The sequence below is a fragment of the Candoia aspera genome, chromosome 1 (genome assembly GCF_035149785.1).
Source record: "Candoia aspera isolate rCanAsp1 chromosome 1, rCanAsp1.hap2, whole genome shotgun sequence".
Taxonomy (NCBI): Eukaryota; Metazoa; Chordata; class Lepidosauria; order Squamata; family Boidae; genus Candoia; species Candoia aspera.
The window spans coordinates 1910651-1923894 of NC_086153.1; the positions used below are offsets into that span (position 1 = coordinate 1910651).

The window sequence follows — 13244 nt, forward strand, 5'->3', positions numbered from 1 at the left end:
CTTGCAGGAGCATCTATGGTGGGCAGTGGGGAGGGGCAGTTTAAAATCAAGATACCAGCCCCAATTGCACTCTCAAAGCCCTGCCCCCCTTTTTATGTGCAGTTGTGGCCACCATCTTGACTTTTTGACACCGCCCACCATGGACACTCCTGGTTCCTTCCCTGCCGTGGAAGGAAGGCAGGATAACAAAGGGGTGATTACACTTGGTAGAGATGTCCAAGGGAAGAGTCTCATCTCCTGCTTCCCAATTCTCCTCTGGAAATGACACCCAGCTACTCTGGCAGGGTTACAAAGCAAGCCCAGAGATGGGACCCCACATCTTCTCTCGGCCTCCAGCTATATTGTACCCCTTTCTTGCTTTCGCCCCTTCTGGTTTGGATCCAGAAATTTGAGCCTCCTTGCTTTTTTATTTAAAAAAGAGCCAGTTTGGTGTCACGGCACCAGGCTAGAAACTGGGAGGCCGTGGGTTCTCGTCCCGCCTTAGGGACAAAGCCAGCTGGGTGACCTGGGGCCAGTCACTTTTTCTCAGCCCTGGGAAGGAGGCAATGGTTAACCCCTTCTGAAAAACATGCCAAGAAAACTGCAGGGATTGTCCAGGCAGTCTCAGAGAACCGGACACGATTGAACGGATTAAAAAAAAAACTTTTTTATACGGTAACGCCCATCTTAAGTTTATCTTGGGCCCCTGGAGTTGCACTAACATCACTCCTTCATTACAGACTCTGAATGTGTGGCATGCCTCTGATTTTCAGGTACGCACAGACAAGTATTTGCTCTCAGCCGTACATGGGGTGGCTTCTCCCATTTTTGTACCTAATTTCAGCAAGGGAACTCTGCTTCCAGTAAACCAGCCTCCGTTCCTTTTACTCCAAGTTATCCAAGTTCTAAGCAGGTGTTAGCTCCAAGGACTGGATTGTGGGGGACGTAATCCATTACCCGCACAGAGATGTTTGGGAGGAGAGGGAGCACAAGCAGCCCAACACAGGCAAATTGTGATGCATGACACGCACAACCTGTTCCAAGGCTTCAGTTTGCCCCCCTCATACAAGCATAATTAAACTCCAAGTTTGGATTACCTTCATCACAGACCAAGGAGATCCTCCCCCTTCCTCAAGATGAAGCATGGATTAATAATCATTGGTTAAAAAAATCAGTGATTTGATGGAAGCTGGGCTCCAAAGCAAAGGTTTGTTCAGCCCCCCCAGGGTGTCAGCCAGAAATAGGGAGGGGAGAAGGAAAGTCTAGAAAGTGAGGCTTCCTCATCACTGATGGCTTCAGAGGTCCCACCAGTATTGTCTTCTGCTGACCCCTTGTGTTCACAGCAACGTCACGGCCCAAGAACCCCACATCAGAAAGGTGGGCGTGGGGGTGCTGCTGAGCCGCACGCTTGCCGACAGTCTTGCAGGTAGCCGGGGGCCCACATTTCAGAGGTATCTTGGCACCCCCTGATGTCTGTTGACTTACTTAGGCTATGGGATAGACAAAGCACATGCACACACACAGAGCGACAGCAGCAGACTGGGCAGCCACTGAGCTTTTCAGTGCCAGATGACCCCTGTCCTTCCTGGAATGAAAGACGGAGCAGAAATCTCAGAACGTAAATACTTAACGCCCTGCTTCTGAAGGTGATCCAGCTTGCATTTCCCTCAAGGTTCAGTTTCGGTCGTCTTTTGTCAAACTTGTCTCGTGCTTGTGACGAGATGGGTCCCTCACAGGGACTTGCACATCATGAAGAGAATTTTCAAGAGGTATCTCAAGGAATCCGTGTGTCTACGGTCAAACGTCGAGAATCTGGGTCCGCAGCCTCCATCTTCTTTTCCGCGGACCCTTTTCCGTAAAGCCCGCCCGGAGCGGCTTTTCATCCACTTTCCCACATCGGCTGCCGATGTGTTGGGGCTACAGTCCTCAGGTTTGGCGATTAGACAAATTCATGCGAAATTCCGTACAAAAGTAGGGGACTGTTACGAAGCATCAACTCCTGTTCCTTGGGAGTTCGGTTCAGAACATGGGTGCACGTAAAACCACGTTTTAGCTGGTCTCTCAAGACACTTCAGTTCTACAAATCTATATTATGCTAAGACAGGACCATTCAGAGGGCATTTGGGCCACTCCTGAAGCAACTCTGCACCTGAACGATCACACAACACTGTATCTGTCAGGCAGCAAAGCCAAATAAATCCTTTGGGGCTCTGCTGGGGCCTCCACATTCTGAGAATTCATCGTTCCACTCAGGGTGCCTCAACCTTGGCAACGCTAAGCTGTGCGGACTTCTGGGAGTTGAAGTCCGCACAGCTTAGCGTTGCCAAGGTTGAGGCACCCTGGTTCCACTGAAGAGATTCTCCTGCCCCACCCATTTCTAGCATTTCATTCATCCCAGCTACAAAGCAAATAAGACCTTCAATGCAATTTTGGCATGCAAACACTCAGCGGGATCTTGCCTGGTGCGTAGGCTTCTCCACACTAGACTTCCAAGGGCCTGTCTTAATTGCTTCAAAAACCGGTCTCCCCTCACATCCCCCTACCACCACCAGCAGCAGCAGCAGCAGCAGCAGCCCATCGGGAGGGTTATTTCACAAACCCCCAGAAGCTGCTCCCTTTGAAAGCCCGAGATCCGCAGGTCAGCATTGCCCCTCCAAGGGAGCTCCAGGTGGGGAGGAGAATGTGGAGAAACCCCAAGCTGGTTTTTTTTTTAAAGAAAAAGCATATCGGGAATAATTAGGTTAGTGATATGGCAGATTTCCTTAAGAAGGAAACATAAGCCGCTGCCCCCAGCTTTGTGAGATGTAGGCTTGTTTGGAGGAGAACCTGAAATCACACATTACAGCAATTTTGCAAAACCCACCCCCTCAGCCACCCACCCCATCGCCAGCACAGGCAGTAATTCCTTGTGAGTTGCCGTCCCATCCCTGCTGAGCGGCTCAAAGTTTACAGCTCTTTTAAGCTCTCGGTGGCCTCCGAGAGCAGTGATGCCATTTGGTGGGACGGTGGCACACACATCGGCAAAGCCACGATCTTCCGTATCTTCCTGAGGGACGGGGGAGATTTGCCTCCTTTTTTCAAAGAAGCATGTTTTGGTGATATCCAGCCTTAAAAATAGAAGTTGGTTTTTAAAAGAGCTTTTAAGGGTTTTTCAAGAATGTCGCCCTTTTCAAGATGAGCAGTCGAGGGGAGTTCTGGAAGCTGCAGAAATCGCTGGGGACCACCCGACGTCCCAGGGCCACAAGGGTCCCACCCTTGCAGCATGTTAGAGTTGCATATTCCCCACAATGGAAAGCTCCATCTTCTGCATTTGGATGTCTGTCTACTATCTGAACCAGAGAAAGCCGGGGTTCAACCCCTCACTCAGCTCTGAGAGCTCTCTGGGGACACCAGCTAGTGGCATGGATACAGGCGTGGGTGGGAGAAGTAATCCATATATGGCGCCCTGAATTCCTTGGAAGAATGTGAGTGTAACAGGTAGTCCTCAACTTACGACCATTTGTTTAGCGACCATTTGAAGTTATGATGGTGCTGGAAAAAGTGACTTATGACCATCCTTGCACTTATGGCCATCACAGCATCCCTGTGTTCACGTGATCAAAATTCAGGTGTTTGGCAACCAGCATGAATTTACGACAGTTGCAGTGTCCCAGGATCACACGATCACCATTTGTGACCTTCCCAGCCAGCTTCCGACAAGCAAAGTCAATGGGGGAATCTGGATTCATTTAATGACTATGTGATTCACTTAACAATGCAGTGATTCATTTAATGACCGTGACACAAAAATGTCATGAATTTAGTTATGACTCACTTAATGACTGCCTCACTTAGTAATGGAAGTTCCAGTCCCAATTGTGGTTGTAAGTCAAGGACTACCTGTAAAAAGGGAAGAGTAGGACAAGTGAATTAACAGGGAACAAAATGTGATTTTTCCCCTCTCCTCTTTCCCCAGTACCTCCTTTCTTATATCAAAAATTTCACCAGTGACATGTTCCAGGAACTGCTGAAGCATCTCCTACAATGTGCTCATGACACCCGAAATATCATCAGACATGACATCTGGAGGCAGATGTTTCTCCAGCTGTTCTTTGATTGTGACCGTGGAAAGGTAGATCCAAAGATCCTCTCTTTCTCCATGTTATAAGCAGTGATCCTGCCACACTCCACCCATCCAAGTCGCGTCCCAGCCGTCTCCAAGCAGACCCTTGCCAGATGTTGGAAAACTAAAACTCTCCAAATCCCCAGCCAGCTTGCCCGGGCACCCCTAAAGCAAACATCTACTGGTTTACTAGTGTTAAATCTTCTTCCTGTCATGTTCATTCTCCAAGTCGTATTTCTTTCCCACAGATTTCAGTGCTCATGAGTTGGCCTCGTGAGACAACAAATGATGAAGTAGAAGAGGTTACACAGTCTTCCTCTTGCCAGTGTCACAGTCTTTGGTGGTGGGGAGTATACTCACCTGGCCCTGCTGCTTGAGTCCTGGGGTAACCTGCCCCTTCTGGTCCTATTGGACCTTTCAGCGTCCTGCAGTACCACTGACCAGGTGTCCTTCTGGATCACCTGCAAGAGTTGAAGGTTCTGTTTTGCAGTGGTTTCCGTTGGTGGTTATGGGGAAGGAGAAGTCCGTCTGGTAGCCATCCGCACATGGATTGCTGCAGGTGTCAACCCCATTGTGTAACATGAAGGTACTTAGAGAAGTGATCCATCAGGTCAGCTTGGGGTATCATCGGTCTGCTGATAATGTCAACTATACAGCACCAGAGCAGGATGCTGCTGCTGCTGCTGCTGCAGAAATCTTCTGGTGTCTGGAGGCTGAGAAAGTCACGGTGGGATTTGAGTCCAAACAAGACAGAGTTGCTACAGGTAGTCCTCGCTTAATGACCACTTGTTTAGCAATTGTTTGGACTTAGGACAGTGCTGAAAAAAATGACTTACGACTGGTCCTCACACTTACAACTGTCACAGTGTCCCCACAGTCACGTAATCATGATTTGGGCGCTTGGCAACCGGTTCGCATTTATGACTGTTGCAGCGTCCGGGGTCACATGATCACCATTTTCAACCTTCCCACCCAGCTTCTGGCATGCAAAATCAGTGGGGACCCGTGTGATTCACTTAATGACCACATGGTTCACTTAACGGCCACAGTGATTCGCTTAACACCTGCCACAAAAAGACTGTAAAATCAGGTCAGATTCGCTTAATGACCACTTCGCTTAGCAACCAAACTTCCGGTCTCAATTGTGGTTGTTAAGCAAGGACTACCTGTATTTGTTTATTGCAATTATCAGAAAGCCCCAAAGTTGTAGGACACACGGCCCTGAGGGAGCAGGTCCACAACTTAGAGAACCTTCCTGAACTCATGGTTACTGCTGGACAGACAGACAGAGGTTGCTACAGTGCCTGGATGAAATCAAACCAAGGTGGAAGAGAACCATCTGCCAGTGATCCGATCCGATCCTGTCATTTTATTGCCTCAGAAAGCAATCTGTTTGTCCCCAGACTCTTGAATTTTTGGATAAGTATCTTGCCTTTACCTCCAGATTTGGGACTGCTGGATGCCCTGAACCAACAGGGGGTACCAAAAAAGTCGAGATGGGCACCGTAACTACATGACTGAAGTCCCACCTCTTTCTTACAGGCATGTAAGAAATGGATGGAGCTTCAATCACATGGTGGCGGCTGCCATCTTGACTCTTTTGACCCACTGTTCCAAGGTTGCCCCGCTGTCCATGACATGGGCAGCAATTATTTCTCTCGTTCATTTTGACTGACCCAACAGTTTATGGGAAGGATTTGAGGGAAAGGAGGAAAGGAGGACATTTCTCCATTTTCAGACAAGGTCTTTCCATGGCCTTTTCTTTTCTCTCCAACGTACATTCAAAATGTAGGCTTAAAAGAGCATGTTTCCATTTGTATTTGTATTTTGTGCCTGTACGATTCTTACTTACCGTTGGGCAATTTTCATGTTTCCTGGGGTTGCGGCTCAATTTCTTGGTAAAGCAGCTGGATTTTCATTGGGTTTCTTAGGAACACCCACTGTGGTTTGGTGCTGCAGAACGCACACCGAACTCATGGAAAACGGGACAGTGGACCACTCTGATGGCTGTTCTCCTCCCCTCTAGATAGGGCTCTTGGACAGACCGAGGGTGCTGTCACTACTGGAGATGTTCTTCAACAGCAGCTCGCCTCTCGCCAAGGCGTCCTATCGTGACCCAAGAAAATGTAAGCAGGCTGGGGGTTGACCGGTGTTGAGAGTGGAGGAGGACCACAACCTGGAGGTGCCCTTGGGCTAAGGACCAGCCTGGCGATATTTACCGATGGCGTACAGTGAAGGCCAATGAGCAATTGGGTGCTGCAACCCAGTTTTTTCACTGAGTGCAGGCGGTAGAAAGAGTGCTTGGGCAGCCTTGCAAAATATTTTGGGGGGAGAGGCAAGAGGTGGGCAGCTTGGGGCCAGCACAGTCTGCCTCTCCTCTTACTTCTGGGCCCCTCCAATGTCTGTACACCTCAGAGTCGGTTGTGAATGAGCTGAGAGTGGGCCCATGTGGCATTCCTGGACTCCTCCTGGCCTCTCTATCTTCTGTTAGGTATTTGTGCCTTTGGGGTTCTACCCTCCCCTCCTAGATGGTGAAAAACACAGAATAAATGTAGGTTTGGAATGGTTTGGATGAGCAAAAGTCTGAGAAAGGCCAATAAAGTCAGGATGAGCAGAGCTGCTGATGGTGGAATAGAACGACTCTTCATTTCTGATTGCCGTTCAGTTTTTTAGCGGTTTGTGGTGGTGTTCTTTTGCATTTTGTTTATTGATGCTTGTAGGCGGCTCAGATCACATTGTTTGAGTTGGGCAGCCACTGTCACCCTCCTCAGCTGGGCAAGGGCAAGGAAGCCAGACCGGCACAGATTTCATCAAGATGCCTTGAAGGCTAGTCTGGGGTAAACACGGGGTCCTGGGAACAGCAAGAGGTCTTTCCCACCTCACTGGGAGTGAGTTTATTAAGGCAGAGTCTCGCTGAGTGGCTCGAAAGGCTTCCTCCGGGGTTTCTCGCCACCCAGGCTCTTTATGAGCTAAGCTGCCGATCTCTTGTCTGTTATGTCTCCCCTCCCCTCCATTTGTTTCCCATTTTCCCCACAATCGGTCACCCTCTCAAGCCACCCAGCAAAAGAATAATCGGATGAGAAGGCCAGTCTCAAGCTGCCACTGTGAAACCCATTCCTCCGAGAAGCTGAGGCCTTGGGCAGCGTGGGCCTCTTCTAACTGGCAGGAGAAGTTCTGCTCAGGAGGGCCTATTCCAACCCACGGTTCCCTGTGTTTCCTTTTTTAGGGCCAATAGCTGAACTGGATGACATAGACCTCATTGAGTTTTGGGGTGACCTGGAACCTGAAGAAGATGAGGAGGACCTCCCAGAAGACGATCTGCCAGCTCCTGAGCGTACATTATCTGAGGAAGCCACCCTCCTCAATACGCTCCTGAAGGATGTACTTGTGGATGAGGAATTAGCAGCCCAAGGCACCGACAAAGCCCCGGAGCAACCAGTGCTCAGCGAGCCAGAGGAAGCTGGGCTGGAGCAGCAGGTCAGCCAGCTGGATGTGGGGGGTGAAGCTGTCCCCACAGCAGCCTCACAAGATCAAGCAGAAATGCCGGTTGCTGAGCTGGAACCCCAGGGAGCAGAGACCCAGGAGGAGCCTGTACCAGCATCAGAAGCTACCCTAGAACCAGCTGCTGAAGGAGCTGAGATCCCTGAAGGTGAAGAGCCTGCTCCAGAAGACCAGCCCGTCACAGTGCCTGAGCCGGGTCTGGAAATTGAAGAGGCTGCTGAGGAACCCAAGCCAGCAAGGGATGTTCTCTTATCCCTCACCAAGGTTGCAGTTCAGGTGCAGAAGATCCTGGATCAAGAGGAAGATTCTGATGGAGTTTTTAAAGGTTAATAAAAGAACTCCAAGCAGCTAACAACAATCTTGCAGAGTAGAAGTGTGAACCAAAAAGGAACTTGCACGTTAAGCTTAATTACGTTCAGAAAATAATTCAGTCTTCACACTGTAGTTAGATGAAGAAAAAAAAATAGAGATAGCTTTCTTTTATTCAGTAGATCTGGATACAGGTAGGTTCATGGTAGAAAGCACTTAATCATCACTGGTTCTTTGTAGACAAATTTCTATGTGGAATAGAAAGTCTGTGTGCAAGCGAGATGAAAGGGACGAGGGCTGCATTCTGCAGCGCCTCCTTCTTGCAGGTGTGCCCAAGAGGTAAAAATGGAGATCGTTAATCCCCAAACCCGAGGAGGAGGAGGAAGTGGAAATCAGGTGACCCACGTGACATCCCACAAGCACAATAGAGATGCGTTTACTAGAAAGTCCCCCTTATGCTTATGAGACAATGCTGTGCTGACCCCTGATAATTCCAACAGATTCTGACCGGAAAGCTCCCCCGGGGGAGAGCGACCTTGCGGCAGAGGAAATGGGGGCAGATGAGGCCGGTGGGCAGGAAGAGGAAAGCAGAGAAAAAGAGAAAAGAAGAGAAAGCAGAGAAGAGAAAGCAGAGCCAGACGACAAAAGGCCATCAGGCCCAAAGGACCAGGCTGCTGCAGGAACAGAAGGACCACCAGGAACTCCGGCTACAAGTATGGCACGTTTTCCTCCATAGTAGTGTTGGGTTTGTTAGTTTACCCCTTATCGTTAACTGCAGGGCCTTAGCATGGATGCAGCAATTACTGTATGCCCAGGCCTAGAGAATAGGAGGGCTGCTTTCTCTATCCAACTTCGTGTCCTTCTAACACAGTGTTTCTCAACCTTGGCCACTTGAAGATGTGTGGACTTCGACTCCCAGAATTCCCCAGCCAGCATATGCTGGCTGGGGAATTCTGGGAGTCGAAGTCCACACATCTTCAAGTGGCCAAGGTTGAGAAACACTACTCTAGACACACTCCAGTCAACCTTTGCTTCTGGAGACAACAACACGCTTCTTCTGGAAGGCCTTCTCTTGCTTTGGAAAACAGACTTTTCATGAGTTCTGGAAATACACTTAGTTCTGAGCCTTGTTTCCTTAATCATTCTGAGACAGGGATCTCAGATTTTGAAGTCCAGGAGAGAACGTAGCTCACAGGTATCCAATCTGCTTTCAGAGGACCTCTCCTGGACTCAGTTCTGACCGTGGTTTCTAGCTAAGTGCTTTGGGCAGTAGGCGAAGAAAAGGTTTAAGACTGGAGACCCTGTACAGGTGCTCCTTTGCCAAGGAAACACTTCTGGTCCAGATGTTGCTCAAAAGCTTTATTACGCTCCCTCTACTGGTCATGCACAGTTGCAGTTTTTTTAAGATTAACCAAGTTGGTCTCAGAAGCTTAAAAAAACTTGGGATTGGGGGTGGTTAAAAACAAAAAGGGTTCCCTTCCCCACTTTTTGGGAGGGGGAACAGGCTGAGGTTGCCCGAGGAGACCACCTGCTACCTGTTGCAACGCTGGAGTAACTCAGTTCCAATTTCAGAGTTGTACAGAACTGGACCATGTCTTCTTAAGGAAAGACACATCTCCCCAGTTGGATTGTCCATTCAACATTTGTTCAGCCAGAGTGATGTTTCTCTGGTGGTTTATGGAGGAGACCAAAAACATATGCAGGCAGCTTGCAGGTGCTGTCGCGTTACAGCAGTGTGCAAAAGGCAAGCTGCTCGTGCAATGGTGTGTTGTTTCCAAAACGAATAGCTGCAGAGCACCCCGTTTTCATAGATTTAAATCCTGGGGAATTCTGGGAGTTGAAGTCCACACATCTTAAAGTGGCCAAGGTTAAGAAAGACTCATCTAGACCATAAAAATCATCGGATCCAGATTATTAGACCTGGGATCATTAGTCAGGAAACTTCGTGTTCATACTTCTCAGATAGATTCAAGCAAGGGTCACCTGCGGTCATTTCCTCTCCCATTTCCAGCAAGGGGATTGTGACTTATGCCTTCCAATGACCTAGAACAGTCTGGGATTTCCTGTGGCATCGAAGGATCCTATCATTAATGATTTGCGCCCAGAAAAGGTTTGCAAGCCAGCTTGATGCATCATCAAGCCAAGTTAGACAAGGGCATAGGGCCTGGGTAGGGAGCAAAGAGGTAGACATTCCAAGGTAGACTTGGAATCCAGAGATGCTCAGGGGAGCACAAACAGATCTGAAACATCACAGAATTCCAATAAAAAATGGAGACTGATCAAAGAGAATCTCTGTAGCTCAGGGTTGAGCTGTGGAGTCCTTGGTGCTCTCTGAGCTTGGTGGTTGGCTGGCAGATGTTTCGTTGCCCAACTATGAACTCCTGAAAAAGCAAGAGTGATCCACAACATACACTGTAACGGCCACTATGGAGGACAGACAGGCAGAAGACTAGCAGAGCACATCCGTGAATACCAACTGGCAGTGAGAAGACATGATGAGAACTCCTTAACCTCACAACACAGGGACAGACTCAACCACAGTTCCATCTGGGAAACAAGTTTCCTAGACCAAGCCAAATCCCCAAAACGACAGGGAATTCCCGGAAGCCTGGCACTCAGACCAGTCAGCCACCAATAGACCCATAGAGGTCAACCACATTCACACACTGTTCAAAAGAGGCCATAAAAACGCTAAGGAGGAAACAAAAAGGCCAGAACACGTCCCCTCCAGCAGTCAACACCCAGATAAGCAGGGATTACCACCAGACAAACAATCAGGCAGAAAACAACAGCCAAATCAAGGAACCCCCAAGGAGACAACACCACCCCCGCCAACACTGTCAGGACAAGCCACGGTGTATATAAGCTGAGAGCCAGGCCCCCTCCCTCCTCGCACTGAAGACGTTGCCTAGTCGGGCCATGAAAGGTCTGCAAGGAAACCGCCAGGCTCAGAGAGCACCCAGGACTCCACAAAAAGAGAAGAGCATCCAGGATTGATTCTTTCCTGCTCTGGATTTTTCTTTTTCAGACTTGTTGCCCACCAGCCAAGCCAGCAAGGAGAAGGAAAAAGGACCTCAGCTGGTCTACGGGGAGGTCTGGTCAGGTAACTGCACCACCCACCTTCTTCCACATCAGAGCTGTGCCGCTTTGTAAGCTGCTGCCAGAAGAGAGACCCTTGGCCTCTAGAGCTGCCTCTTTCGTGTTCCCGTAGGCAGCTTAGAGGCGGCAGACTTAACCTTCAAGTATGCGGGTTACGGCAAGGAAATCCGAGAGGACTGGAACAAAGAAGACTCCAGGTTTCCAGGTGCGCTGTTTCGTTAGTTTATCTGAGGCAGCAGCGTTCGTATTCGGGATCTTCCGTGCAGTTGCCCGTAGGGTTGCTGTGGCAGAAAGGTCTTCGGAGGAAGACGGAAAGCAGAGAACAGTCATTCCAGGGTTACTCCTTTGCACCCTCCGTAAACGCTCCAGCAGAGAAAAGCAAGGCAAATGCTTTTGCAAAGAACAGAAGGCTGTTTAACTGATGGATGGGCAACCTGAAGGTGACAGGCAGCTTGCAGGGCAAGGAAAACCCCGGCTAGTTTCCCCCCCAAATACCTGATAGCAAATTCCCAGAGGCTGCCTGGACAAGTCCCTGCAATTTTCCTGGCAAGGTTTTTCAGAAGTGGCTTGCTATTGCCTGCTTCCTAGGGCTCAGAGAGAGGGACTGGCCCAAGGTCACTCAGCTGGCTTTGCCACCCATTCAATAAAACATCCTTTACTGTATACCAGTGTTTCTCAACCTTGGCCACTTTAAGATGGGTGGACTTCAACTCCCAGAATTCCTCAGCCAACCATGCTGGCTGGGGAATTCTGGGAGTTGAAGTCCACACATATTCAAGTGGCCAAGGTTGAGAAACACTGCAGTAGACCAAACTGGTCTGTCCGTCCTTCCTTCCTTCCTTCCTTCCTTCCTTCCTTCCTTCCTTCCTTCCTTCCTTCCTTCCTTCCCAAGGAAGGCTCTGAGCAGCTAGCAATAATGAAAGGTCAAAAAGAGGGATTTAAAAGAAAAAAAAAGAAAGAACTCAACTCCCAAAGCAACAGCTGTCTCCTGGGGTGGGGAGGCACCATAATATCAGTCCCCAAAAGGCTGGGCTGCCCAGTCAGGTTTTAACGGCAACCCCACTAAGAAAGCTCCTTCGAGCTGAACTCATCTTCTGGTATGGCCCAGAGGTGCCACATGGGATTCTTGGAGGCAAAAGGGAGCTTGTTCGCCACTGATTTTTCTGGGCTTTTCTTTCAACTTCCCTGACTGGTTTCCTGGTGGTCTCCCATCCAGGTTCTAACCAGGCCCCACCTGTTTAACCTTCCAAAAGCAGCCAGCATCATCAGGAGGGGTTGCTGCTCAAGTGGCAGGTGATGTTTCCTTCCTGGACACATCCCTTCATTTGCTGGTCAGTGGGAGGACAGTGGTTTGCTCCTGCCTCTTTCTGGGACGCTTCAGCAACTTCCTAGTTTAGCCTTCAGCCCTGGAGGTCTCTTGTCCCAGTTCTAACCAGGCAGGCCTCACCCCGCTTGGCTTTCTTTGAGTTCAGCCAAGATCAGGGAGATGCCACCCAAGGTCGCCTCTCCTGCGAGAGCAAGGGTGGGCAACGGCAGCCCTCTGGCCACATCCAGCCCAAGGGAGCCTTCCATCTGGCCTCCATCGAGAGCTGATGCTAATGGCTCATGCGGCCACCGAGGCACGGCGGGGTGTGCATGATCTCCTAACCTGGAGCTGTGGCCACCACAGGGACAGGCTCAGCTGAGCTCTCCGGTGAGGCTCAGCTCCACTCAACCCCAGGAGCTGGACGTCTTGGAGGAGGGCAGTCTGGCCCCATGGCAAGGATGCCCCCGCCAGGCCCCGCCCCATCTGTGACCGAAAATCCCTCCTCCTCTTTCCCTCTCCCTCTCGCTCCATTTCACAGGAATGGTTTCTCTTCCTAGATCTCCGCATGAACATGATAGAAATCCTGGCTCGGGGGCCCCCCGCTTCCACCAGCCCCTTCGACAAGAATTCCCTCAACCTGCCCCAGTTTGTGCAGGTCATGGAGACCTTCGTCAGCGAAAGGACACATCTGCCAGAGCTGAGGAAGCTCACAGAGTTTGTGAAGAAAGGATACGTGCAGATGGAGGCCGAGAAGCTCAGCCAGCTGGAGAAAGTAAACGGAGCACCTTTTCCCAAAATCTTTTCCCCGGTTCTCCTTCACTGAGCCTGAATGGGCCTCACTCGGGGTCTCCCTGAGCGATGCCCAGGCACAGTGAAACCCTGTACATCCTTCCTCTCCCTGGAAGTTTGGAAACCTCTGCAGTCGCGAGCTTTGTATGCAGTCACACC

At 49.9% G+C, this 13244-nt stretch overlaps 1 protein-coding gene across 1 annotated transcript in view; it reads left to right on the top strand.

Moving 5' to 3' along the window:
- EFCAB5 (EF-hand calcium binding domain 5) overlaps nt 1-13244 on the top strand; it is a 51655-nt gene that overhangs the window by 11301 nt on the left and 27110 nt on the right. Inside the window, exons 5-11 of the mRNA XM_063291086.1 lie at nt 3935-4090; nt 6108-6207; nt 7308-7907; nt 8392-8604; nt 10920-10994; nt 11103-11195; nt 12854-13068. Coding sequence (XP_063147156.1) covers nt 3935-4090; nt 6108-6207; nt 7308-7907; nt 8392-8604; nt 10920-10994; nt 11103-11195; nt 12854-13068 — 1452 coding nt within the window. The remainder of the gene's footprint in view (nt 1-3934; nt 4091-6107; nt 6208-7307; nt 7908-8391; nt 8605-10919; nt 10995-11102; nt 11196-12853; nt 13069-13244) is intronic.